Raw genomic sequence first — 26,595 nt, 5'->3', positions numbered from 1 at the left:
TCTTCTTCCTCCCCCTTTAGATTTTGCTGAATTTGTCTTTCTGGGGATATTCTTGACGGAGATGTGCGTAAAGATGTACGGCCTGGGCCGGCAGGCCTACCTCAACTCCTCCTTCAACTGCTTCGACTGCATTGTGAGTCACTGGACCGACACCACGGAGCGCAATGATCTCCAGCCGTTTTGTGTGCAGCATTTTGTTTTGCTCAAGCCGGTGTGTACAAGCGTGCCTGTCTCCCCGTGTCAGGTGATTTGTGGCAGTATATTCGAAGTGATGTACTCCAGCATCCAGCCAGGCACGTCGTTTGGCATCAGTGTTTTGCGAGCTCTCAGGTTATTGAGGATCTTCAAAGTCACCAAGTGAGTCCTGCGCATCACGGCTTCTGGCGTTTTCTCAGTTGCGCGCCAGACGGAAGAGTCGCCTCGGCTAAGCATCTGCCACAAAGCCCACAGAAAGCATTTTTTTGTTTAAAAGAAAAAAAAAAGAAGAAGAACAGCAAACAAGCAAACCCAAAATTTGCGAGGTCATTGGACAAACTTTCATTTCACTCATGAAGTAGACCAATCAAACATTTCCACGGCCAGTTACATTATGGAGCAGCAGCTCAGCACTTCCTCCCGGAGCAAGTGATGTGTCAAGTGGTGAGTCACGGCGCTGCGGCGTTTAACCTCCTGCCAGAGCCAGCTGGGAGTGAAGCGAGCGAGCGAGCGGGCGGGCGCGCTCAGAAAAGCCTTCAGTGTTGTTGCTGTCATGCAAAACTGCCGTCTGATTTTAATAGAACGGCTGCATCTCTTTAGCGGCCCCCTCGGCTAGCAGCCGCGTCCTCGGTTTCTTCTCCTCCTCCTCCTCCTCCTCCTCCTTCCTCTCTCGCTCATCTTTTGGACACAGGAAGTGACATAGCAAGTCTGTGCTGGATGGATTTTCTCCCCGTTTGCTCACTGCTCGACTCTGGTAAAAAATAAAAAATAAAAAATAAAAAAACGACAACCACCTCGGAAGCTCTTTGATTGTATTAGCATATTAAAAAATGCTAAGGATGCTTTGTCAATTTCTTTTACGGTGTTTGATTCCAAATCTTACACAATAAGAGTGTTTTTGCCCCCCAACTAGAAGAGCTGCTCTGATTGGCTGTGAAATCCTTAAATAAAAAAAGAAAAAAGAAAATGCTTTCTGTCGGAGCTCAGCAAGATGCCTGGACGAGAGCTCTTTGACGTCTTGAATGCGACCGATGCGTCCTCTGTGCTGCGTCTAACATGTGCGTGTGTTCCCGTCAGGTACTGGGCGTCTCTCCGAAACCTGGTCGTGTCTCTCCTCAACTCAATGAAGTCCATCATCAGCTTGCTGTTCCTGCTCTTCCTCTTCATAGTTGTCTTTGCCCTGCTGGGCATGCAGCTCTTCGGGGGACAGTCAGTGCTGCTTTCTTTTTCTTTTTTTCCCCGATTTTTTTTTCTCTCTTGGCCTCTCTCCCTTCCTCTCTCCCTTTCCCTCCCTGCCCCTGCCTCTCCTCCTCCTTCTTAATAATCCTAATTTAATTTTCTAATAAGAGATTGGTTTCTGCTCACTGCCAGATTGGCTTAGTCATTTTTTTTCTGAGTACTACTTCAAAAAGGTGCTTGTCTGCGTGTTTTCCACCCTCTCTCTCTCTCTCTCTTCTGCAATCTCACTTCTCTCTCCTCCACCCCCCCGCCTCTCTCTCTCGCTCTCTCACACCCCCCCCCCTTCCCCCTGCTAGGTTTAATTTCGAAAATGGCACTCCTCCGACCAACTTTGATACCTTCCCCGCAGCAATAATGACCGTGTTCCAGGTGAGGAGGGGGAGACAGAGGGGAGGGTAGAGGGAGGGGCTGGGCAAAATGGTGGGAGAAGATGAGGGGCTGGATTATGACTTTAACGATTAACGGACTAAGGGGGATTTGCACAGGAGGAAGTGACATAACACGCACGGAATCCTGCTTTTGAATTCTTTTAAGTCCTCAGTCGAGAGCGTAATTCATCACGCCTCTTCCTGCGTACATGAGCGACTATGGCTTTGTCTGACCGCACGTGTGTGTGTGTGTGTGTGTGCTTGTGCTTGTGCTTGTGCTTGTGCTAGATCCTGACCGGTGAGGACTGGAACATGGTGATGTATGATGGCATCAAATCTCAGGGAGGAGTCAACAAGGGCATGGCCTTCTCTGTCTTCTTCATCGTGCTTACACTCTTCGGCAACTGTATCCTCTCACAGTGAAAACACGTTTACACACACACACACACACTCACACACTTCCCAATTAGTCAGATCTTTATTTGCCATCCTGGAATCCGCTGAAGCTGCATCCCGTGTCTAATTTCTACGCTAACTCACAATTTATTTCTAAATCTCCAGAATACAGTGATCTTTGTTATGAGCTTTTTTGCAAAATAAATAACAATAATATCAAGATAGTCTCGCACTTGTCTGAGGATCTTATCACCAACATGGTAGAGCTACTGCTGCCCTCTGTGACATCACAAGGGTTCTGATTTCACATTTTCTTCAAGATGGAGCAAGCAAAAAAAAAAAAGAAAGAAAAGTCAAGAATGGACTTTTTCTCACTTCTGGGTTGCAAGCACACATTGTGAAAAAGCAATAAATTGAATGGCCGCATGCCAAACATGCAACCTTTAAAACTTAAAGTTTGAGTTCCTGATTTGGGCCTGAATACCTGCCATGCTTTAATTAGCGTGATGGCCGAGCGGCGGTAATTATAGCTCGACCTTTATGGCGATCAATGTTTTTTTTTTTTGTTTGTTATGGTGTTGGCAACGGCCGCGTCCATTCTGCTAAATCACTGGGCCAAGAATTCCGGCGTGGCACGCCAGTTTCGCAGTCTGTGCACGCTGTACACACACTTGCAAATAAATAAGCCTTTAAATTGCAGGATTTCCTTTAACCCGGCGTTCAGACACTCTGCTCAATGTGTTCTTGGCCATCGCCGTGGACAATTTGGCCAACGCACAGGAACTGACCAAGGTATCTCCATTTGCTTAAAATCTCTGTCGTGCCTTTTATCTTTTTTTCTTTTTTTCCTTTTTGTGAATCGCCTCGTCTGGATGGATTCCTTCCGTTTTCCCCGGAGCCGACTCATCCCTGTGCGTCTCTGGCTTTTTCCTTTCCTTCCCCTCCCCCGCCCCGCCCCGCCCCGCAGGACGAGCAGGAGGAAGAGGAGGCCGCCAGCCAGAAGATCGCCCTGCAGAAAGCCAAGGAGGTGGCTGAAGTCAGCCCGTTGTCTGCTGCCAACCTCTCCATTGCAGCGTGAGTCTCGCCGCCGCCGCCGTCTCGACGTCTCCTTAAGAGAATTTTTGTTCGATGAAAAAGAAAAAGAGTCCAGAATAAAAACCCAAAATAAGATGTTGCTTCGACACAGAGGAGTTGCCGCAGCCAACTGATCTCAGATCATCGTTTACCTCGACACGTTCCCATTGAAAGGTGCTAGATGTTGTTTTTGATTGATTTGATTTACAGTTTACAGTTTCAATATATACATCAAAACAAAAACAGAACTATACCCTCACCCCAACCCGACTCACGCCTTTCCCCAAAAACCAGACTTACATTGTTAACAGTGTAAAATATATCTTCACTAAACATTAAGAAAGGCTGCCAAGTATAACATTTGCAAGTCGACCACCTAATTGTGTGTCAGATTTTCTCCAATTTGATATGGTGCATGATTTCTTTATCTTAATCCCGTGACCACATGTTGGAGGTGTTCCACGTCAGTGACATCAATCTCCTGGCTAGGAGAGAACAGAAAGTCAACACACTTCTTTCCCTCATCTTAAGAGTCTTAAAAATGCCACAAATCTTTGAAAATGTCTCAAATGGACAGCAATATTATTTGTTTTGTTTTTCTAACCCTAACCCTAACCCTGAGCATTAATGGTTTGTTGGTTTCGGCCTGTATCAGTAAGGTTTGGAATAACTTATGCCCCTCCTCACCCCTTGGTGGCAATGCATCGAGAATTTCTGAAGGAGATAACAAAGACAAACAGTGAGAAAGAGACCTCGTTCATTGCTTGGTCAACCCAGGGCATCTTTTGCTAAGCGCCTGTTGGCTTTAGGTTGTGTCTACCCACAATGCCCTGCGTTGTAGTCCGCTTCCTACATTTGGCTCACCTGAAATCAGGTTGCAGCGTTTCTCCCGTGAATCTTGGTTTTTCATATTTTCTCAGCGCTCACTTACGTACCCGATTCCTACCGGTTAATGACTTGGACAATAAGGTGTGCAGTGTTTCCTCCCTCACGCTGGGTGTTTAGCATAGCTTCGATTTGATGCACCAACTTCCATATGGAGCAAATAAAGGAAATTCACCACGTTGTCTCACCTGCACCTGAGATTTAAATGGCAGTTTATGATCCCCTGTCCGTCATGAAATAATCCACACTGTGAGAAAGCCCTTCTTCCCCTTCAACCTCACACACACACACACACACACACACGCACGCACACACGCAACACAGCCAGGAGCCAGGGTTGCATTGATCTTGGCCAGGCCTCCTCTGGTCAGGAGAGCCAGAGTCTTTGATCTCTTTTCTCTGAGGACACAGGGGTCTTTCCTTCCACTACCGCTAAAGTTCACGCACACTTACTCATAGAGAGAAAGAGAGAGAGTGACACACACGCACACTCACACATGCCCACACAAATACCGCAACGTGTTCGGTGCCTTTAAAAATGGCTCAACGGGGAGTCGGTGTCCACTCAGAGAACCACGCACACAACGCAACGCAACACAACTCTGACCTTTACCTCTATGGAAACCCTGGCCGCTGCCCACAAAATGTCACGCATACACACACACGCGCGCGCTCGCACACTCACACACAGCTCGAGGAGCACACAGACTCACCCAGCAGTTTTCAGAGCTCAACGGGTTCATCGTTTCCCGACTCAAAGATGTCTATTACCGTATGTACTGCACCTGTTTTGTGTTTGAGTCTTGTGTTTGAGTGTGTCAGTAAAATTAGTTGAACATTGTCTGCGTGGTTGCTTTAGTGAGAGAGACTCGGTAAGGAATGCCAAGCTTGAGTTGTGATTGTGAAGTTGTTTTTTCCAGTGAAACGAACAATGATCCGCGAAACCCTTTAAGATCTTTTGAAAACATTAAAATGCAGCCCCACCGTTTAAACGGTGACCCCAGTGGAAGATCAGTGCGGTTTGTGACATCATATAGGGCTGATTGCAGAATTGCGAGTTCTCGCCAACACTTCCTGAGAGGTGGAGCGAGAAAAAGAAGTAAAGGATAGATTTTTCTCATTTCTCTGTCCACCAGTGACACTTGTAGCCGTGGGAAGCTGCATACACCAGCGTACAAAAAATAAAATAAAAAAATCAGGGAACAGGTGTGCGTCCATTCTTTAAGGCGGTTTAATGGCAGGGAACAAAATGAAAAATGCGTCATCAAGAGTAATACAAGCATACACAAAATGAAAAAAAAAAAGTACAACCAAAAAATACGACAGGGGTTTGAGATTGATAAAACAAAGAAAAGACACTCAGTATCCAAACACATCATACAATGTGGAAACAAATATATTTCAATAAATAAAAGAAAATAACTTACACTGACTAAATCAAAATCACTTGCTGAGATGCTTTATCCACTCGACACAGTCCCCTTTAACTGAAATACTACACTAATATTGTGTGATATTCAATCACACTTAGCTTCCTAGATTAGCCGTTTTAGCTTTCATGCACGTGGCTAACGCACACTCACCTGTATATTTAACGTTTCCCCCCACCTCGTGATGGCCGTACTGGCTTTAGTTTAAATCCTCACGACTCGGCAAACACATAACACAATTCCGCACGTCCATGACCAAACTTTTTTTCTTGTTCGTGTGTAAACAAAACAAAAGAAGAAAAAAATAACACAGCGAACTCCGTGACTCGCACCCGGCAGAACGATAAACGCCGTAATAAAACATAACTGAGTACCAAATAGGTTTACCACCCGGTTACACATGTAAGGGATGTGAAGTGAATTTATCGTATGGGACCTTCAAAGAGGGAAGGAGCAAAGTCAACACTGGTTTACTAGGGGGAAAAATTTTTCCTCCTTTTTTTTTTTCTTCTTCTTCTTAGATTATGTCTGATCAATGTAAATCCAAACCGCCCGAATTCTGCGGTGCAGAAAAGAAAGGCCCTTTCAAATTCCGGTCAAGATAGTTTTTCCATTTTAAAATCGGGAACATCGGCGGCGCGTGAACTAATCTCTTAAGACGATGTTCCATGGTAGGTTCAGGGAGGAAGCTCCCGTGTAAAGCTCCAAGAAAGCCCTTGAGAAGCAGCCGCGGGGCCGCATAAAACTAATCAGCGCTTTCAAAATGACTGGGCGCGAGTCTGAAAGCACGGTAAACACCCGCGCCTTATTAGTGGGCTCCGGTATGTCAAGACTAACTAACTAACGCTGCGCTGTAATCTGCTGCAAATGGAACACGTTTTGAACGGAGGTCCGTCGACCATTTTGAATAACCAGAACAGAAGGACAAAAAAAAAAATAAGCGTGAGACAGAAGAAAAAGCAGCACCACGGTTGAAAAAAATTCTTTTACATTTTTGTTTTTTTTTTGCGTTAGAGGTAGGATATTAAAGATGAGAGGAATAATCTGCAGGAATGATGCAAAGAGGATGAAATTTGTGATATTGCCCAAAGGGTGCAGTGGAAAATAGATGTGATTGCCTTAAATTCAAAGAGGCGACAAAATACAGGTGTGTGTGTGTGTGTGTGTGTGTGTGTGTGTGTGTGTGTGTGTGTGTGTGTGTGTGTGTGTGTGTGTGTGTGTGTGTGTGTGTGTTTTTGAATGTGTGAAGGGTTGCATTCCAAAATGAAACTTTATCTTTGGACTTTCACTTCAGAATTTTCTTCAGGATTGGCTCTTTATTTTATTTTTTTTTTCATTATTATAATTTTTATTTTTTATCCCGGCAGATCACTTCCTTTGCTTAGAGTCGTTAAAAAAAAGGAAAAAGTAAATTAAAAAAATAAAATAAAATGAAAGACCCGTTTTGGAATGAAATCCTCTTTCTGTTCTTCCGTGCCATCTCACTCACCAGCTGTTTCCCTCCTCAGCAACAAAGTACACAGTGAGTGTCACAACGCTACCGACCCCTTTCTGGACTGGTATTTATTTATTTGTTTATTCATTTCTGAACCCCTTCTGTTAATTGACCTTCCAGCCATCCCTTGCTTTCGCTTTAGAACACCATCCTCTCCTCGCACTTTTGTTCCAAACTTTTTTTCAAAAATTGAAATAAAAAAAAGAAAAAATTCAGGCCAAAAAAAAGAAAAAAAACATTAAGTGCGCTGCGCTTATTTTAATAGCTCACTTCCCATTTTTTTGTGGGGTGGCAGTAGGGCTTGTCGCCTTACTGCTGCTGCTTCCCGCCATTTGGAGAAACAAACTGGTGTTCAAGTTTGATTGCTTTATTTTATCTTTTTCTGATTTACTGGCAAGAAGTTGTCCACGGTGTGAGACGATCAGGTTTCTTGTTATTTTCTCACCTGTTCTCGTGCCATTTAGATGGATTCACCGCTATCTCTCATGTCTGTTTGTTCAAATCTATATGTAAAATACTGTCAGAGGACAATTCAATATCCCATGAAAGCTTGAAAACAAGAAAACAATTGTGGCTGTTATGAATTTTTTTCTAATTGAAAAAAAAAACAAAAAAAAAACTCCAGTACTCGGCATAAACACCCTGAACCTGTTTGGCTTCCTTGCCCCCTCCTCCGCCCCACAGGCCCAATCAAACGTCCCCTTGATTGTTTGTGGCCCCTTTGGTGTGTCTTTACATCCCAGCTACTTTACATACCTCTATTTTCGGTGTTTTTTGCATCATTTCCATGGCTTCTTGTGTGTGTACATTTGCAACAGCAGGAGCAGATTTCAAGCAGACCTGACGCCCTCTTTTCCCTCTCTCTGCCTTTTTTTTCTTTCTTTCTCTCTTTCTCTCTCTCTCGCTCTCTCTCCCTCTCTCTCTCTCTCGCAGTAAGGAGCAGCAGAAGAACAACGCGAAGGGCATCAACAAGTCGGTGTGGGAGCAGCGCACCAAGGAGCTCCGCAGGCAGACGCTGGTGTCCAGCCGCGAGGCCCTATACAATGAGCTGGACCCCGACGACCGCTGGAAGGCAAGGACAGGGAGGGAGGAGCACAACAATGTAAAGGACAAGGCAAAACGACCGGCCCCTTAGACTTGTGCTATCAGTGTACACAAGTGACGGCAAATCAAAAAAGATTAATCGCAAATCACCAAAATTACCTGCTGCTCATGTGTAAACATGTGAATTTGGCGTCACGCTACACTGTGTTTAATGTGCTTTGGGTTTTTTTGGTCCCCTCCACTCCGTCCCTTCTGGTGCAGGTGAACTATTCCCGTCACATCCGCCCGGACATGAAGACCCACCTGGATCGGCCGCTCGTGGTCGACCCGCATGAGAACCGCAACAACAACACCAACAAGATGACGGCCGGCAGCAACTCGGACCTTTGCTTCAGCCAGAACCACCTGGTGGACGAGCTGCACAGGCAAACGCGACTCCACGAGCACGGCGGCCAAGCGGTGGGAGGTGGAGTAGGAGGCGGAGGAGGAGGAGGCGGGGGTGGAGGACCAGGAGGAGGAGGAAGCTCGGCTCAGGTGCGCCCCCCGCTGGAGAGGGGCGAGTCCACGGACAGCAGGCGGAGCCGCAAGAGCGAGCACCACCACCACCACCACCACGGCTCCCACGGCCGGCTGGACGCCACGGCCATCCCGGGGCCGGGCCACGAGGAGCGGCCGGCCAGACGCCACCACCACACGCGAAGCGGCAGCCGAGGCGGCGCCGGCCAGTCGGAGCACAGGAGGTCCCGCTCGCACAGGAAGTGCGCCGAGGAGGGCGAGGAGAGCGGAGGCGGAGGCGGAGGAGCGGCGGCCAAAACGGGGAGGCACAGGTGCAAAGGGGTGGAGGGAGAGGGCGGAGAGCAGGAGGGCGGCGGTGGGGGCGGCGAGGGCGGCGAGAGGAGGCCCAGGAGGAGCCGCCACCACCAGGCCGACGGCGAGGGGAAGAGGACGTGTCCGCACAGGAGGAAGTGAGTCAACTGTTTGCTCACTCAAATTTTTTACTTGCCCCTTTTATTCGCTTGACGGAAATGAAAAGGCAAATGAAAACGTCAGTATGTCCTCATGCGGGCGTCTGGTTGATGTTGTTTTAGCCTCCTGTGGTGCTTTTATTTACTTTAACAAGCAGTGTTGCGAAGATACTTTGTAAATGTCATTTGTTACAGTAGTGTAACTATTTCAATAACCTTAGCAAAGTAATGTAACTAATTACATTTAATTACATTTCAATCACTTTTTTCCCCCCCCCTCTTCCACCCACAGGGACTGCAGCATCCCCGGCCTGTCCACCACACGGCCCATCCAGAAGACCATGACCAGGCAGGACAGCCAGTACAGCGAGGACATGGACAACCTCATGAACACCAAGCTGGTCTCCGGGTCCACGCCACCCGGCGGCGAGCTCCACCCCAATCCGCCCGGCAACCGGGCGGCCGTGCCGGCCTTCGGCTCGGCCCTCCACCTGGCCACCAGCGGCACTCATGGCAGCATGGTCACGCTGGACAACTACGGCAGCATCGCGCACCACCGCGCTAACAGCGTGGTCCGGCTGCCCCACCCCGACTACATGGCAGTGGACATGCCCATTTTCCCCTCCACCAACGCCATACTGCAAGGTCGGCAGAGAGCTGATGCTGGGCTTTTTTTTTTTTTTTTGCTTTTTATGTTCTGATATTTTTCTTTTATTTGTAATATTTGACTTTTGCTTTTGCGGAATCAAGCGCAAAGAGTCAACAAAAACAAGACATAATCAAAGTTGCAATTGAAATGCTGGCAAAGTGAAAATAAAAGAATGACATTTGCAATAACAGGATGATAAGTACAGCACTGTTGAGTTTAATGCACATTTTTTATGGCTTTGATGCTGTTTTAACTTATTTTCAAAGATCTACTAATTGTGTTCTTATTAAAGATCTGTCTTGTATATCTTTATCTTATCTAGCACTATGGCTTGTCACTGTTTAAAAGGGAAAATACATAGATAGTAGTGGTGCTATCTATCCCTGAGTGTAAAAGAGGTGATTTCTAATTGCCCCTTTCCATCCCCCGCTTTTCTTCAGTCAATAAAAACGCCAACACAGAGCCTCTGCCCGCCAAGGAGGACAAGGACGACGACGACGACGACAAGGGAGGCGAAGGCGGACCCAGGCCGATGCCTCCCTTCAGCTCCATGTTCATCCTGTCCACCACCAACCCGTGAGTGGAGTCCTAGCTTTCACATACCCGGCCTACAGCACAGCAGAAATATGGTGTCGCGACCTTGATGGAAATTCTGTTTGGTTGACCCCGATTGATTTAAATGCAGGAATTAAGTGAAGAAAATTGGTGATGGAAAATGTGTTTTAGTCAGGATTTGTCTTTTTTGCAAATGGTTGCTATTTTTTTTTTTTTTTTTTTTTTGCGTGAATGGAACATTAAAAATAAGCATTTATAAATAAAAATGCTCCAATGTGCCCCCAGGTTCCGTCGGGCGTGTCACTACATCTGCACCCTGCGTTACTTTGAGATGTGCATCCTGCTGGTCATCGCCATGAGCAGCATCGCCCTGGCCGCCGAAGACCCCGTGTGGCCCGAATCCCCTCGCAACAACGTAAGGAAGTCCATTCCCCAAGCCAACCTCAGTGTGTCTTCCCGCGGCGGCCGCTGCCCCTTCTCTGATGCTTATCGCTGAAATCACTTTACCCCCGTGGATCTGGAGCGATACTTCAATGGATGAAATGCAATGTCACATGAATATCACATAAAGCATAAACCAGTTGATGAAATACTCCGTAATTCCATTATTCTGACAGAAAGGGAAAGCGGAATCTGTTGAGAGTCCGCCGCAGCGTCGTCTGCTTGTTTCTGTTCTTTGCCGTGGTCGACATTTTGTACAAACGTCGAGCCACAAAGGCAAGACAGTGTGACACGCGATGAATTTGATGGATTGTAACGTAGTAAATACCAGTCTCTTTCTTGTTTGTTTTTTTCTGGCCACTAGGGGCAGCGCGGCGTAACATTTTTTCCCCCCTCTCTCCTTCTGCTCAGGTGCTGCGTTACTTTGACTACGTCTTCACCGGCGTGTTCGCCTTTGAGATGCTGATCAAGGTAAACCGTGGAGAGAGAGAAACTCAGCGGTGCTGAGAAACCGGAATCCGGACTGAGCTGGTCCGGTCAGACGATGTGGTGATGCCTCACCACTTTCGCACACCGGCTTCCGCAGGTCGTAACTGTCCCTCCTTCCCTTCCCCCCTCTTCTCCCCTCTCTCTCTCTCTCTCTCCCCCCCCTCTCCAGATGGTGGATTTGGGCTTGGTTTTACACCAGGGCTCTTATTTCCGGGACTTGTGGAACATCCTTGACTTTATAGTGGTTAGTGGTGCTCTGGTGGCCTTCGCCTTCACGTAAGTTCCCCTCCCTCATCATCCCCACCCTCTCCTCTCCTCCTCTCCTCCTCTCCTCGCTGCCCTCCTTATTTCTTTCTTTCTTTATTTTTCCTTCCCTGTCTCTTTACCGCCTCACTGGCACCTTGGAGTACGGCAACCCCCCCCCCCCCCCATCCCCCATCCCCTACCTGGCCTCCTTATGTGCGAACACCGAGCCAAAGTCACCCTCTCATCCACTTCCTGCTGCCATTTCTCTGACTTCTCTCCTCTCATCCCCTCCTCCTCCTCCCCATCAAATCCCTCGACCAGCCAGCCGTAGCCAGTCATGGAAAGGCGTGGCCCCTTTCCATCGCCTTTTCTCCTCATTCAACATGGCCATCCCCGAGTCCCCCCTCGAGTCCCCCCCCCATCCCACATTTTGAAAAGTCCCCCCCCTCCCCCCCTGCACATCGCCTCCTCTTCTCACGGTGAGAGGTGAGGACCACTCTTTGCACCTGTAACCCTTTAGTGCCCAGGGCGTTCTAGAGGTAAAAGTAAAAAAAAATAAAAAAAATGCCAAAACCCAAGCAGCCTTCCACAAATCGCGGCGCCCCCGTCTCCAAGGCGAAGCAGGTACCTGATGTCTTACTTGATCTGCATGAGCGTGAGGATCAAGCAGAGTGAAATTAGCGTCAATGTTCTCCGACGTGTTTGAACCTGATGTGTCGCAGCTTGTTTGCAGTCACGTGGTTGGAAGGACGAAATCCGGATGGAGGGCAGAAAGTGACGGGGAAGCCATGTTTAAAATACCTCGGGTGCAATTTATTTATCTGCATTTAGCGGGCGAGGCGCGTATGGCACGCTCGTATTTGTTTTTTGCTGTCAATCGCCGCGTTAGAACATTATGCAATATGCACTGAAACACTAAAGAGCTGAACATGTGCATTCACAAGATTAGAGAAAGTCAAATCAAGATCACCTAGTGAGGCATGTTAGGTGCATTGTGAAATGTCCTCTCAAAGCTAAATATAGCACTACATTTGGTGCTTGTGAAGGACGCTAAAACATTATGTGTGATATTATATTAATATTTCTGAAGACTCAACGGCCTTTTGAAGGACCGGGGCAACGGCAGCAACGACAAGCTGCCCTAATTAGACTCGCGTGAGCTCAAACTTCAGCGTAGCAGAGTGGACTCTGACGAGTTTCCCTTTGATGAAGCGGTTAGACCCAGATGCGCTGCCTCTCAGCCTCTCCCAGCTGCAAACGAAGGTCAAAGAGCCTTTATTCCCCCCCAAGTGTTGTTTTTTTTAGCGGACGCACGATTAAAACCTCTTGTTGGGGTCTCGATCAGATCGATCGCAGTGAGCATAAACAACACAACACAACGCCGACTGTTTAGGAGTGTGTTAGGCTGCCTCCTCAGTAGAAAAATCACTTCCGGCCCTTTGTCTGATTTTTGCGCCACAGTGTCACCGGGAAGTGACATCGAATGCAAACAAGCTAACGCCGTTTCCGTTGAGTTTAGTGTCATGTTCAAGTGACGTGGCCCCGAGATTCACCCTCTGAAAAAACAACATGCATGTTTCTAGTGATGTTTTGTTTCTACCTTGACATGATCGACCGTATACCCCCTCCCCCGCCCCCGCCCCCGCACCCCTACCGCTACACTCTGATTTAAATCTGTGCAGAAGAATGAATTGAAATTGCTAGCTGCTCTGGCCAGCCGGACTTTAGCCACTTTCCCCTTCCTGCTTTGATCTTGACCGTTCTCTCACCTCTTTTTATCATCCATAGCAGCGCTCGGGAGCTCTTATTTCCTCCTCCTTTTCACTCCGGCCTCAAAAGATCTTCACACAGTTGAGACAGAGATGTTTGAAGCCGCACAGAAATATGAGTCTTTTGCAAAATCTGACTAGGAGGATATACCTTCCTTCTAATGTCTAATCATTTTTTTCCATTTTCTTCGTTTGGAACATTATCAGTTTGATCAAAGCAATGAAAGAAAAATACGATATGATTTATAGTATGGTTGTTGATTTTTTTTTCTCCCTTTTTATTGCTTTCACCAGTTTTCTGCTGGAATTCCCATATTTTCCAGAATACATTATCTGCGTTCTTATGCCGACAATCTAACATAATACTGCCATATTTTTGCCCGTAGTTTTAGCTCATCTTACATTTCCAAATTTCCAAATTCTTTTAACCCACCCTTCATATTTCTGTGACTGAGCTCAAAGATTAGCAACAGCTGCAGATCGAAGATAAAAAATAAATAAATAAATGAATATTTCAGTAATTAATAAGGCAAGAATTACAAGGTGGCCAGCATGAAAATGGAGATGTTAGCTAATCCTGTCCAGCAAACTTGAGTCGGGTGCTCCAGGGTTCTAGCGGTGCCCCATCTTTTTCTTTATAACCTTTACATATTTCCTCACTGACCCTCCTCTTCTAGATGTATGTACTGTATGTGGTGCACACAAACCTGTCTGTGCTCCTCTGTCGCCGTGCCTCTGTCCTGAACTCTTGTCCCTTCTCAACTCTTGTGTCCTACATATTTCTGTGTGCATCAGCTTTACACGTGTATGTATTTCCTGTCTTCTCCAGTCTGTGCTTTTGCCAGGAAATGGTAATCAGGGCCAGAAGTGAGGTTAATTTACCACACAAATGCACCATTCCTTTTGTGAGAGCAGTCAAAATGACCGTAGCCACTTTTAATCAGGCCTAATATGTGTCTTTAGATTGAGGATGACAGAGATGGAGGTGTTGTGATTCTTTAGCTAAAATTAGCAGCTTGTTTTTCAGGATTAGGATCAGGAAGTGCCGAGGTCATCTGCTGAGGGTTGACTTCATTAGTTACCATTAGTTGTCGGTTCAGTCTTTGAACTCGGTGTTGCTAGCACTCGTTTCCCCTGCTCCTGACCCAAGCAAACCTGGTGGTTGTCCACCTCAGCACCAAATGCAAATTATACAAAGTGTCATGGATCAGTTGAACTCGTTAGCCAGCAGCCTCTCTGTCCTCTATCCAGTTTTGCAGCCAGTGTGTTCAAGCATTCAGTTCAATTAATCGTCTTAAATCCCTGCTCCCAACACCCTGCACGTTTCTGTTGCAGAACTGAGCCGACGGGCACCCCCCCCACACACACACCCAGCCCCAACCCCACCCCTCGGGGCGGCAGAGTAACTTGCATGCTAAGCATTGCATGAATGGGTTTGGTTGGCTTTTAGGGAAAAAACTTGGCATTTACAGTTTATTTCATCAGCCTGCTTCTTTTCTGCTCGGTTTAAAATCACATTAGACTCGTCGGCCGTGCGTCTCCAAAGGTTCTTGTTGACGTTTTTCTTTTTTTTTTCTTTTTTTTCTTACAGCGTTATTCATCAAGCTTCAGCTTATTAGCCAGTATGGACACCGGCGTACGTGTAAGATTGCAGTGAAAGACGGTTTAGTTTTTAGTACATTTATTGGGGATCGCTCCAGTTTTAAAAATAAGAAAATCAGCTTTTCCTGTGCATTTATATGCTTGTGTGTGCTAGACTGAATAAGTTGACCAGTTAAGGAAATGATCTAACAACAGTCAGGCCTTGTGTTCTCTCTTTTTCTCTCTTTCTCTCATATGGATGTTTTCCTCCTCGGAAATCCCTCCTCTCTCTCTCTCTCTCTCTCTCTCTCTCTCTCTCTCTCCTGTCTCGCTCTCTCCCTCTCTCTGTGTCCATGTCTATCTCTGTCTGTCTCACTGTCTCTCACCCCTTTCTCATTACTCCGTTTGGACCACCAACAGCGGCGGCGGGTAAAGTTCTCTCTCTTTTCCTCCTCATTTTTCTGCCTCTGCACACTCGGCGCCTGTTCTTCTGGTCACTCTTTCCTTGCCAAGCCATCCCTCATCACAGTTGACTCCTGTACTTGTCTGTTCTTCTCCTTTTTTTTGCCATTGTTCACCATGGAACAGCTCTGTCTCAAACGCAACCTAATTACGTGTTCAGAATTAGCTAAATCGCCAAGATACACATTGATTTATATATATATGTATACATATGGGTATGTGTATATATATGTATTTGTATATATGTATATGTATATGTATATGTAAAAACTATCTAGACAGAAGCCACAGGCAAACTTTCTGATTTTGCCAAGAAGTTTGGATGCAGTGGGATTGACTAGACGCACAAAAAGACAGATGCGCACATAGGCGCACAACAACACACAGCGATAAGCTGAGCGGACGTGCGCACCTGCAGGCGAGTCTATGTGCACGCAGCCACCTGCAGTCCGCCATCTGGCACAGCAGCTGCAAGAGAAAAACCAGCTGCACGTACAGCTTCCTTCTAAGATCACCCTCGGTGACCTTTGACCTGGTAATGTTCACCCAGGCCTTCAGGCTAGACTGCAAACATAGGTGACATTTAAAGATAAAAGATGGTATTAAGCTGAAATGCCTATAATATTGTTGGGAAATTATTCTTTTCCTTGAGTAAAATGAAACTTGGGCCACATCCACACATATACATGTATTTTTTGTTCTCCAAAAAAAATGCTTGTAGACGGGAGCAAATAGGAAGTATTTGCAAAAAGCCAAAAAACTCTTTAACTCGACACAATAAAAAATAATTTGTAGCTCCTAAAAATGCTGTAAGTATTGAACTTCTGGTGGACTTCTGAAAGCATTTCTTTTGTCAGTCGCTCTTTTGCAGACCAGACAAACCTAAGAGCAAAAAGATGTTTCTTTAGAAAGATATCTGTCTATGTGTGGACCGGGCATAAAATAAGAAGTTTCTTCTTTTTTCTTAATTTACTTAGATTATAAAAAAGCAATAGTGACAGAAGTACCAAAGAGGTCAGGCCCAGGGTTTAGCCAGAAAAGGCAAGCTGAAGTATCATTGTCTTTACCAACACAAGACAAGATTCCATGCTGTTTGAACAATGCTGTAAAATGCAGCTTACCCTAAATGTAGTTTCCAGGCCTTCACTGGTTGAGTCATCAAAAGAGAGAGTTTAGTTTTAGTTTGTTTTTTTTTACCCCAAGTGCACATTGTGACATGTGCACAAAATCTGACGGCGATCTGACAATGTTCACAAACACACAGGCGGGCACCTCAGCACGCCATCACCAGGCTCTCAGTTAGCCGCAAACACAACATTTGTGGGCTTGTTTACGCCACGACTAAACTCTCTCTGCCAATGCCTCTCTTAAAACTGCTGCACAAAAGAGACCGAAAAAAAAAAAAAAAAAAAATGTCGCAGCAAACCAACGTTTCAATGACGCATGAAGACCTTTCATCGCTGGCATTGAAACGCGTGACAGAGTGTTGAAACGAGCGTAGCTACTCAGGTAGTACTCCTAACCAGAATGGCATCAGTTGTTCCCATAGCATGTAGTAAAAATGCCACCTAGCTCTAGCATGTAGCTACGACGCTCACACCTAGAAATTAGGCTGAAGCGTAATATGATAGCAATACCGCATGTGTTGCTATGTATTTTGATCCAGACGCAGTTACTCGCTCTGAGTTAACTCGGACACAAATATCATCAAGGAATGGCTGCCCACTGCCATTGTGGAACCAAAAGGACCGAGCCTGACGCGTTTGCCTGAACCCTCTGACCATGTATGTTTGTGCATGTGTGTCCTTTTTTTTGCGTGTTTGTGTGTGTGGCCGGTGTGTAGGGGGAGCAGCAAGGGAAAAGACATTAGCACCATCAAATCTCTGAGGGTACTGAGGGTGTTGCGACCTCTTAAGACCATCAAGCGTCTTCCCAAACTCAAGGTATGTTATTTTTTTTGTCCAATGTCCAAATCGTGGCCAAAAAAGAGGTTTAGCGTTCAATGTGGTTGTCATATTTTTTTTAGCGGATTCTTTAGCTACTAGCAGACAGTGAAAATTGCCTTGGATGCTAAACCACACGTGTATCTGCAACAAAAAAAAAGCCTTTCTTGGATCTGAATGCCGTTTGCCTTCCGTTTTTCTCTTTGCGCCATCCCCTCAGGCTGTGTTTGACTGCGTGGTGAACTCTCTGAAGAATGTGCTCAACATCCTGATCGTCTACTTGCTCTTCATGTTCATCTTCGCCGTGGTGGCCGTGCAGCTCTTCAAGGGCCGCTTCTTTTTCTGCACTGACGAATCCAAAGAGTTTGAGCGCGACTGCAGGTCAGCGACTGATGCCCCCCCCCCCCGATTGAGTAACGCTAAATAGTGAAGCTGGATGTGTTCAAGGTCGTGTGCGTTTGTCCAGAAATGGAAAATGTGCAAATTAACACTGAAAAGCATGCCAGAAAGGCATTGTATATGCAGTCAAAACAGTCCAAAATTGAAAGAGGAATGATAGACATGTTAGTAGTTTGCCGGCTAGCATCAGAATTTCTCGCTGGCTAGCTAGCTAGCTAACATGGATATGTCAATCAGCCAATCAGTCACAATTGTGCTGGTTTAGCTTATATCCAGCGGAACATTAAGATGAGGCCACAATGCGCCACATAGCAAGTGCACTGCATTGAGGTGGAGTGCATTTAACTACACTGACAGAGGCGTAATATTCTACGTCACTGTTCGTGTCTGATTTCATTCACATCCTGCTGATTCTCGTGTTCCAGGGGCGAGTTTCTAGTCTACGAACGCGATACCGAAGTAAAGGCGCAGAAACGAGAGTGGAGGAAGCGCGATTTTCACTATGACAACGTGGCTTGGGCCCTTCTCACCCTCTTCACTGTTTCCACTGGAGAGGGGTGGCCACAGTAAGTTCACTTTCAAGCGCAATCGTACCTCTCGGACGAACCTCTTCTGACCCTCCGCCTTCTCTCCTCCTCTTCCTCTTTGCCGTCAGGGTGCTGAAGCATTCAGTCGATGCGACCTACGAGAACCAGGGTCCGAGCCCAGGCTACAGGATGGAGATGTCCATCTTTTACGTGGTGTACTTTGTCGTCTTCCCCTTCTTCTTCGTCAACATCTTCGTGGCTCTCATCATCATCACCTTCCAGGAGCAAGGCGACAAGATGATGGAGGACTACAGTTTAGAAAAGAACGAGGTGAGGACCAAGAATCCGAGGGCAGGACGACGGCGGCAGAGAGCGGATTGCCGGGGGGAAATCGCAGCGGTGTCAAACGTCTCACTTTGTGTGTGTGTGTGTTTGTGTGTGTGTCTTTGCAGAGAGCCTGTATAGACTTCGCCATCAACGCCAGGCCCCTGACACGGCACATGCCGCAGAACAAGCAGAGCTTTCAGTACAAAATGTGGGAGTTTGTGGTGTCGCCACCGTTTGAGTACACAATCATGGCGATGATCGCGCTCAACACCATCGTGCTGATGATGAAGGTAACGCTTGAACGTCCCCTCCCTACACACTGTTGCTATTTCCGCTTGGAAAATGGCGGGGTCGCCACTGACGCAGTACTCACTCACTGTCCCATTCTGTCGTCTCCCACTCTGTTTGTTTGCTTTATAGTACGATGGGGCTACCCAAGCCTATGAAGGAGTGTTAGCCAACCTGAACATAGTGTTTACTTCCCTCTTCTCAATGGAGTGTGTACTCAAGATTATTGCCTTCGGAGCACTGGTGAGTGAACGTATGTTTTGTTTACTGCTGTGAATATGATGCGGCGGGGACCACAATGCATGTCTCGCCGACGGAGTCGGCGGTGTTTAAATCGATGTTGGGCCAGTGTGACATTTTGGCTGGTCGCCACTTTGTGAAACAACTTTTGGGTGAACGCAAACTTAGGTTTGGCTTAGGGTTAGCTGTGAAAAAGGGACAGCAAACAAATCAATATCGAGACAATAAGCAATATGAAGAATCTGATGAAACTAACCCAGTGTGTTTTTTTTTAGTGACTCAAGTCTATATGAGTCACTCGGCCAATCAGAAGATCGGGTTTTTGAGTCATTTGAGTCACGGAGTCAGTCACCCAGAATGTGCGCGAATCCATCTGCTTCCATCTTGCCCACTGCTGCGGCTTCAAAGTGATTTGTTTATTCACGAAAGGGGCATTCACAAGGCATCGTGACTCACGCGTTCTGAACGATTCCTTCCATCAGACTCTCGCCGCACCTGTCATTGATGATTTTTTGTTTTTCTGTCATGCAAATCGGACCAATCTAGGGATGCAAATGATCAATTAATTTGTTCATCGTTAGTTGGTTGACCTTATCGATCGATTAACGATTAAGTGATCCATCCATCCATTTTCCATACCCGCTTAGTCCCGAGGTCAGGGTCACGGGGGTCTGCTGGAGCCTATCCCAGCTGTCATAGGGCGAAGGCAGGGGACACCCTGGACAAATCGCCAGTTCATCGCAGGGCCACGTAGAAACAGACAACCATTCACACTCACATGCACACCTACAGACAATTTAGAATGTTCAATTGACCTCACATGCATGTTTTTGGAGTGTGGGAGGAAGCCGGAGAACCCGGAGAGAACCCACGCAGACACGGGGAGAACATGCAAACTCCACACAGAAAGGTCCCAGGTCCAGGCCCCGGAATCTAACCCACGACCTTCTTGCTGTGAGGCGGCAGCACTAACCACTGCGCCACCGTGTCGCCCCCGATTAAGTGATAAGCTGCGATTTTTCCTCAGAACCTACATTTCACAATGACATTATTTAACCCTTAAATAATGTTGAGGGTCCAATGTGACCCATTTTTACATTAGAGAACAGAAAAAACACATTTGTCCTCTGACTTTAAGTTGACTTGTATTGGGTCACATTTCAACTTGTTTAAAAGTAATTTGCTCTAGGTATATTATGATCATCACAGTATCTACAGGTGAATTGCTCTTTCCTCCACACTGTTATCATGATATTAACTACCTGTGTAAAAAATGTTTAATCGATTAAAAAAATGTTTAATCGATGAATTTAATTTAATCGATTAAATTCTTTATCGACAATTAATCTATCATCGATTAATTGTTAACATCCTTAGACCAATCATATTTAATAGGGAAAGCTCATGAAATAAACTTTTATCTGAAGTTTCCAGAAGTCGGTCAAGTTGTCACAGAGAGCGAGAGGATAGAACTGCGGAGGGGTGAATCAGAGGAGGGGTGGTTTGGGATAAACGTCGTCGGGGTTTTGCAGGGGAGACGAGGTGGACGGTAATACAGTAATTAGCGGAGCATGAGCGGATACGGGACCTTAATCGAAGATTACAAAGAGGGCGGAGATTAGGCAGCCTGGGATTTTGAACCTGCGGAAAGTCTTCGCTCGCGCCCGCGGACGGACCGACACTAAGGGTGATCTGTCAGTCAAAGTGGTTCACTTTAATAGTCGCCGCCCACCTTCTGCTCCCCGCCTGTGTAATGCACAGTTTGTCCTGCGGGCGGTGCGACCAGGGGGGCTAAAAAAAAGTCGACCGCGGCCGTTTGCTGTTTGGCAAAGTTCTCGCCGAACTCGCAGGCGGGCATCCGCCCATCACGTCATCACTGCTCAGGTCCCTGTTGAAAAGCACAAAAACTGACGTCCCTCTTCTTTGTCTCTGTCTCGCTTCCCTCTCTCTCCCCCCTGCCGGTCCCGTCTCATTTCCTCTTCTCATTACCCTCACTTTTTTGCTCTTTTTTATCCTCATTTCACTTCCCTGTCATCCTAACTTACTCATCCTCTCCCTGATTCTCTCCATTGCTCTATTGTCCCCGCCCTTTTCTTCACTTCCACGCAAACCAAACAGAATTATTTCAAAGATGCCTGGAATATTTTTGACTGTGTGACAGTTCTGGGCAGCATTACTGACATCCTTGTGACGGAGCTTGGGGTAAGTACAACCTTGTTTATTTTTATTTGCATTTTAAAAAAAGGAAAAAAAAAAAGAAATCTATACTGTCAAGTAAAGACTGTGCAGGCTGACATGGTTTTGCTTAGCATCATTTTAAGATTATCTGAAGCGCGTGTGGCTTTTCCTTTTCCTTTTCCTTTGTTTTCCTTTTTCGTACTTCTGTGCCATTGTCTCAGCGACATGCAGCAGTCGAGATGAGGCAGGGAGGGAAAAGCATGAGTTTAGAGTCTTCCACCGGTTCAGTCATGCGTGAACGTGCCCTGAAAGTCTTATATAATTGTCCCAGTTGGTGGGACGTGGAGGGACCAGACTCCAGCTGGCCTGCGCTGAGCCGTCTTGACTGCGAGGCAGGAAGCAGACTGCGGCGGCTGTTAACCAATCGGATCGTTAAATTGCGTCGCGTGTTGCGCATTGAGGCCTTGGCCAGCAGCAGCAGCAGCAGCAGCAGCGGCGGCAGCAGCAGCAGCGGCAGACTGCTCACTAAAACTAAAACAACTGGAGCCGTTTGAATGATAATTAGCACAGTCGCTACGTTTACATGACACTCGAGGAAAGCGTATTATGGTCTTAGTCCAACTATGATAGGGCAACTGAAGTGCATGTAAACGCGTTAGTCTGACTAAAATTGGAGGTGGAGATCTCTGCTTAAGACACCCAGATAATGCGATTGGAATTCGAATGAGTTGCAGCCAAAGGTTGCATTGCGAGTTGCATCGACGATTTGCAGCAAGCGCTAAGTTGGTTTGCTAGCAAAGCTACAATGCAACGATTGCTGCGCAACAAACGGCGTACTTCCACCTTTAAACTTCACGTCACTTCAGATCACCAAAATATATATAATATAATAAGGTTGTTTTTTCTCTTAATACACTCATTGAACAGTTTGTAGCTTCTTGCACGAATGAAACTATTAATTACAAAACTAAATACGAATGAAAACCGGACTACTTTTCATAAATAATTTCACATGCGTTCCACTTGTGCAGAGCCAGCTGTCGCGCTCACACTAAAATGGAGAAATACCACTGACTCAAAGTCTTGCAGCCTCTAAATTGATGCTTCAAACAGATTCTTGTAAATGTTTCATCTGCTGGCTAAAGGGGATGTAACGCTATCGAAATGTCATGGCACAGTAACACCTCTGCGCTGTGGCTCTTCTGTTTATTTTCTTAAAAGACAAATAAAGATTTGTAGAAACGAGCGAAATGGACGTCCGAACAACCGTTGAACTTTCAGGGTTGAAAGGTGCCACCAACTGTCCACGTTTTGGTGATACCCCGCTGCCCCGATCCACTTCCCTCTTAATGAGCGAGTGGGGTTCAGCGTTGATCTGCGTTTCCCTGGAAGTCCTGTAATTGAAAAGCATCACCTGCCGACAGCCGAGACGCCGCGAGCGTGACGATGCCGTTACATCCCCCACCGCCTGGTGTCGCCTTTGGTGCTCATTCATTTTTGTTTTTGATTTGATCATTGACAATTTTGCTCTGTTTTTTTCCACTTGATTAACAATCTTCTGCTGTTTTGATCATGGCTATACCTGCACTGTGATTGTACAACCTGTGCAGAGACAAACTTGCTGTGTTATGCTAACTTACCTCTGTATTGATTGTTTATTTCTTTCTTGTTTTTTATCTTTTTACATGCTTTCTTTAAATCGTCCACAAACCTAATGGTGCTCTACTGTAATCCACTTGGTCCAACCCTTTTCTCCCCCACAACGTCTACTACTCCTCCTCCTACTACTACTACTACCTCCTGCAATCTCGTCCAATCAAAATGCACTATGAATCCTCTGTGTCCACCCATGACAACTGGCTTGGTCAATCTCTCTGGTTGCTCTTCAAACCAACCAAAAATCCCAAAATTTTGCTGCTATAAACCATATGTCTGCAACATCTACATGTAGATGGTTTGTAATATTTTGGAGATCTTATTTTACTGCATTTGTTTTAAACGCAATGTGCATGTGGTTTTTTTTTCTGCATGACCCCCACAGTCTATGACAGGGCTCTAGATTTTTTAATTTATTTTGAATTTATTTTTTCGCTATTGACCAACCTTTCCACCAGTCACTGTTCATCTATAAAATTGCAATCCGCCATTAAATTCCATGCCGCACACATCCTTTACCGAGAACTCTAGTGTTGGTTTTGTAAAGGGCCGATGTGTTGAAACGGGAATAGATTGCCATATCTATCCATGGATGTTATAGCCGCCCATTGTGTGTGTGTGTACACACGTATGTAGACACATCCGGATGTGTGACAGTGACTGGGAGAGTGTTGCCACCAAAACACAGTAAACAGTAAATCCAAAGCTTTGCCCTTGGCTGTGAGAAACGAGTGACGCATGCAGCCCCTTGCATGGCTTAACAACGAGAGAAAGAACAACAACAACAAAAAAATCATTGACACAATGCACGTGCACGTGCACAAAGAGCAATGTAGCACATTCTCTGTTGTCGACGGAACCTGCATGTGACTGCTGCCAGTCCCTTTTGGAACACCTGCGTGTCACTTTAATTGCATTTTCAACCGTAACCTTTTTACTTTAATCCGGTACATGGTTGAAGAACTGTGGACGGCTGACGTCGAAACCCATTTATATGACGGTAGAAAGAAAAAAAAATTGCTACTACTACTACTACTACTACTAGACAAAGTAAACTTGATAAAGATTAAACCACATGCCTTTAATTTGAAGCAGTGCTTTATTTTATTGTCCCGTGAAAGGAAGTTTGTATTCACTGCATGCAGGTTGGTTCGTGGTACTCGCACTACAAATGACAGACAGACCGACAGACAGACAGACAGACATGCAGGGCAGAGTCAACGACAACTGTGATCCCAAGCAGTCTCGGGGTCACGTGGCCACAAGTCTCCTATTCACTGGTCCTTCAACCATCCACCTTCTACTTACATGGCTGTGACATCACATCAGGATGTCACGTGAACTTTTGCAGCCAATCCTGTTGGATGGTGCAACGCCAGCCACTTAGGTGTCCTGGTTTCTCTGGAAGAAAATAAAGAACGAAAGAAAGTGCACATCTTGCATGCGTTGTGCTTGCTTCATGACGAAGTATTGTAATCCCCCCCCCCCTTTTTTTTTTTTTTTTTTTTTTTTGCCTTGAGAGAATTAGTGCATTTGGTTGTCTTTCCCTGGGACGCGTCTTGACATCCCTGCACTTTAACTACTCACCATTCCTGCCACAATTTATTACTAAGCAACCCAATTGGATGAAACTAGTTTAGACTTGGATGATGTCCTCTCCTCTGTGTAGTCTGGTTTGGTTTTCCTCTAACCTGATGGATATGAAAAGCTTGTCGGAGCCTTGCTGATTTTGAGTTTGGTTTGCTTTGACTGGTCTGGCTCTTTGTTTGACCTTTACTCTTCCTATGATTTTGGTTTGTTTGTTTCATTTGTGTTTGAGTTTGAATCTCCCTTCTTCTCCTGAGTTTGACCGATTTTTGTTTTTTTTTTCCTCATGATTACTTATTGTTTGACAAAAAAAGGAAATGAGTTTGCACACTTGGCTCTAACACTGAATCTCTTCCTCTATTTTTAAACCCCAAATCCCTTTTCTCCCCGCTCCTCCCACTCCCCACTAACCTTCTCCCATTTTACCTAATCCCCTCTGCCACCCCCGACCCCCGCCTTCCCCTCACTGCACTCACGCTGTGGCTGCGCTGTAGAATAATTTCATCAACCTAAGTTTCCTGAGGCTGTTCAGGGCAGCTCGTCTCATCAAGCTACTGAGGCAGGGAGAAACCATCCGCATCTTGCTGTGGACCTTCGTTCAGTCCTTTAAGGTTTGCACACAATTGTACCACATCTCACACATCTCGGAAATTGTCTCTTGTATCGGATGATGAAAACGCTAATCTAATATGTATGAAGACGCAATGCTAAAACATGTAGCGCGCAAAAATGAGTTTTCCGTTATTTTCTTTCGTTGTTGTTTTTGCTGTTTTAATCTCACACCGAACGATGGATGTGTCTCCCCTCAGGCGCTGCCTTATGTGTGCCTCCTCATAGCCATGCTGTTCTTCATCTACGCCATCATCGGAATGCAGGTGGGTGAAAGCCTTAAGCTAGGAAAAAAAAAAAATCCTCATCATAGTGCTTTCGGGATGCATTAAAAAAGTTTTTATGGCGTCAGGATGATGATGAGAGGGAGGATGTGAGCGATGGCGGTAATAGTAGCCAGCGTTTGGTTCTGGGATGGGTGTGGGGGGGAGGGGGGGCGGATGGAGTGTAAGGACAGAGAGGTCAATAATGAGCGGCTGTGGTTGCCTCTCCGCAGCTGTTCGGAAACATCGCCCTGGACGAGGAGGGGGAGCCTGCCATCAATGGACACAACAACTTTCAGACCTTCATCCAGGCCCTCATGCTTCTCTTCAGGTGACCGCACGCACAGCAGTCCTGTCCGCGACTTGATCCCGAGTGCAAATGAGTCTGAAAATAAAAAAAAAAATTGCACACTTGAACTGAGATGTGGCCTCCCGTCTCCCCCCAGGAGCGCCACGGGAGAGGCGTGGCACGACATCATGCTGGCGTGCCTGGGCGGGAAGCCCTGCGACCCCATGTCAGGGAACACGGAGCCAGAGTGCGGCAGCCAGTTTGCCTACCTCTACTTCGTCTCCTTCATCTTCTTCTGTTCCTTCTTGGTGAGTGGCCAGACGTCCCATGAGCGCCTCTCGGTTCTAGGCTCCGCCCACCGGTGTTATTTTTTTTTGTTGACGAAAAATTTTCGTCATAGTTATCGTAGATTGTATCGATAACTGAACAGAAATTCATTCACAGGACCAAGGCGAAGACGAGGTGTATTGACAATTTCGTCAACGAATAAAAACGAGGCAAAAATGTCTGCCAGAGACGAAATCCAATGAGAGCTCATTACATCTGTGGAAGGAAATGACAATATAGAAAGTGGCGGGAAACAAAAAAACGCAAAAATAATTATGGTAAATCTCATGGGATGAGATTTTACGAGAATTACATCACTCTGGAATTCTTATCATTCTCGCGGGTTGAGATTTTACGAGAATTACAGCTCAGGCGCTTCACACCATTCAACAGAAAAACCTGCAAATCGCAATTGTACTTTGTCGAAATTTTAGAGGTATCGCCTTTATTCTGCGAAAAACTGTAATGGAAACGCAGCTAATGTCTTCGTCTCGGGTTGGTGCGGTATTGACTACAACACTGCATTTTACCAAGTCACGATTCCTCGTCAACTCGTAAAACTGATTTGTTCCTGCTAGCTAGCTAACAGCGAGAAGGATACTGGGCAACGTGTCTGCATTGCGCGACTGCCAATTCATACTGCGCTTGTTAAGAATGCAGAGGGAATGGCTGCATCAGC

At 46.2% G+C, this 26,595-nt stretch overlaps 1 protein-coding gene across 23 annotated transcripts in view; it reads left to right on the top strand.

Annotated features, from left to right (window-relative positions):
• Positions 1-26,595, top strand: part of cacna1aa (calcium channel, voltage-dependent, P/Q type, alpha 1A subunit, a) — an 84,095-nt gene that overhangs the window by 34,109 nt on the left and 23,391 nt on the right. For 15 of the 23 annotated variants that reach the window (XM_076023963.1, XM_076023961.1, XM_076023959.1 and 12 more), the window contains exons 12-37: positions 21-133; positions 245-357; positions 1,273-1,404; positions 1,731-1,803; positions 2,091-2,208; positions 2,923-2,990; positions 3,166-3,272; positions 7,096-7,146; positions 8,016-8,184; positions 8,388-9,091; positions 9,384-9,736; positions 10,181-10,316; positions 10,581-10,710; positions 11,148-11,207; positions 11,395-11,501; positions 17,127-17,226; positions 17,447-17,607; positions 18,051-18,191; positions 18,281-18,482; positions 18,605-18,769; positions 18,900-19,010; positions 21,126-21,209; positions 24,923-25,039; positions 25,238-25,303; positions 25,534-25,631; positions 25,747-25,897. In XM_076023963.1, the coding sequence (XP_075880078.1) occupies positions 21-133; positions 245-357; positions 1,273-1,404; positions 1,731-1,803; positions 2,091-2,208; positions 2,923-2,990; positions 3,166-3,272; positions 7,096-7,146; positions 8,016-8,184; positions 8,388-9,091; positions 9,384-9,736; positions 10,181-10,316; positions 10,581-10,710; positions 11,148-11,207; positions 11,395-11,501; positions 17,127-17,226; positions 17,447-17,607; positions 18,051-18,191; positions 18,281-18,482; positions 18,605-18,769; positions 18,900-19,010; positions 21,126-21,209; positions 24,923-25,039; positions 25,238-25,303; positions 25,534-25,631; positions 25,747-25,897 (3,830 nt within the window). The remainder of the gene's footprint in view (positions 1-20; positions 134-244; positions 358-1,272; positions 1,405-1,730; positions 1,804-2,090; positions 2,209-2,922; positions 2,991-3,165; positions 3,273-7,095; positions 7,147-8,015; positions 8,185-8,387; positions 9,092-9,383; positions 9,737-10,180; positions 10,317-10,580; positions 10,711-11,147; positions 11,208-11,394; positions 11,502-17,126; positions 17,227-17,446; positions 17,608-18,050; positions 18,192-18,280; positions 18,483-18,604; positions 18,770-18,899; positions 19,011-21,125; positions 21,210-24,922; positions 25,040-25,237; positions 25,304-25,533; positions 25,632-25,746; positions 25,898-26,595) is intronic. The other 8 variants (XM_076023979.1, XM_076023977.1, XM_076023972.1 and 5 more) reach the window with 3 other exon arrangements.

The sequence above is a fragment of the Nelusetta ayraudi genome, unplaced genomic scaffold (assembly GCF_046127955.1).
Source record: "Nelusetta ayraudi isolate G7.1 ecotype Tasmania unplaced genomic scaffold, CSIRO-AGI_Nayr_v1 ptg000016l, whole genome shotgun sequence".
Taxonomy (NCBI): Eukaryota; Metazoa; Chordata; class Actinopteri; order Tetraodontiformes; family Monacanthidae; genus Nelusetta; species Nelusetta ayraudi.
This window is presented reverse-complemented; position numbering and strand designations above follow the sequence as displayed.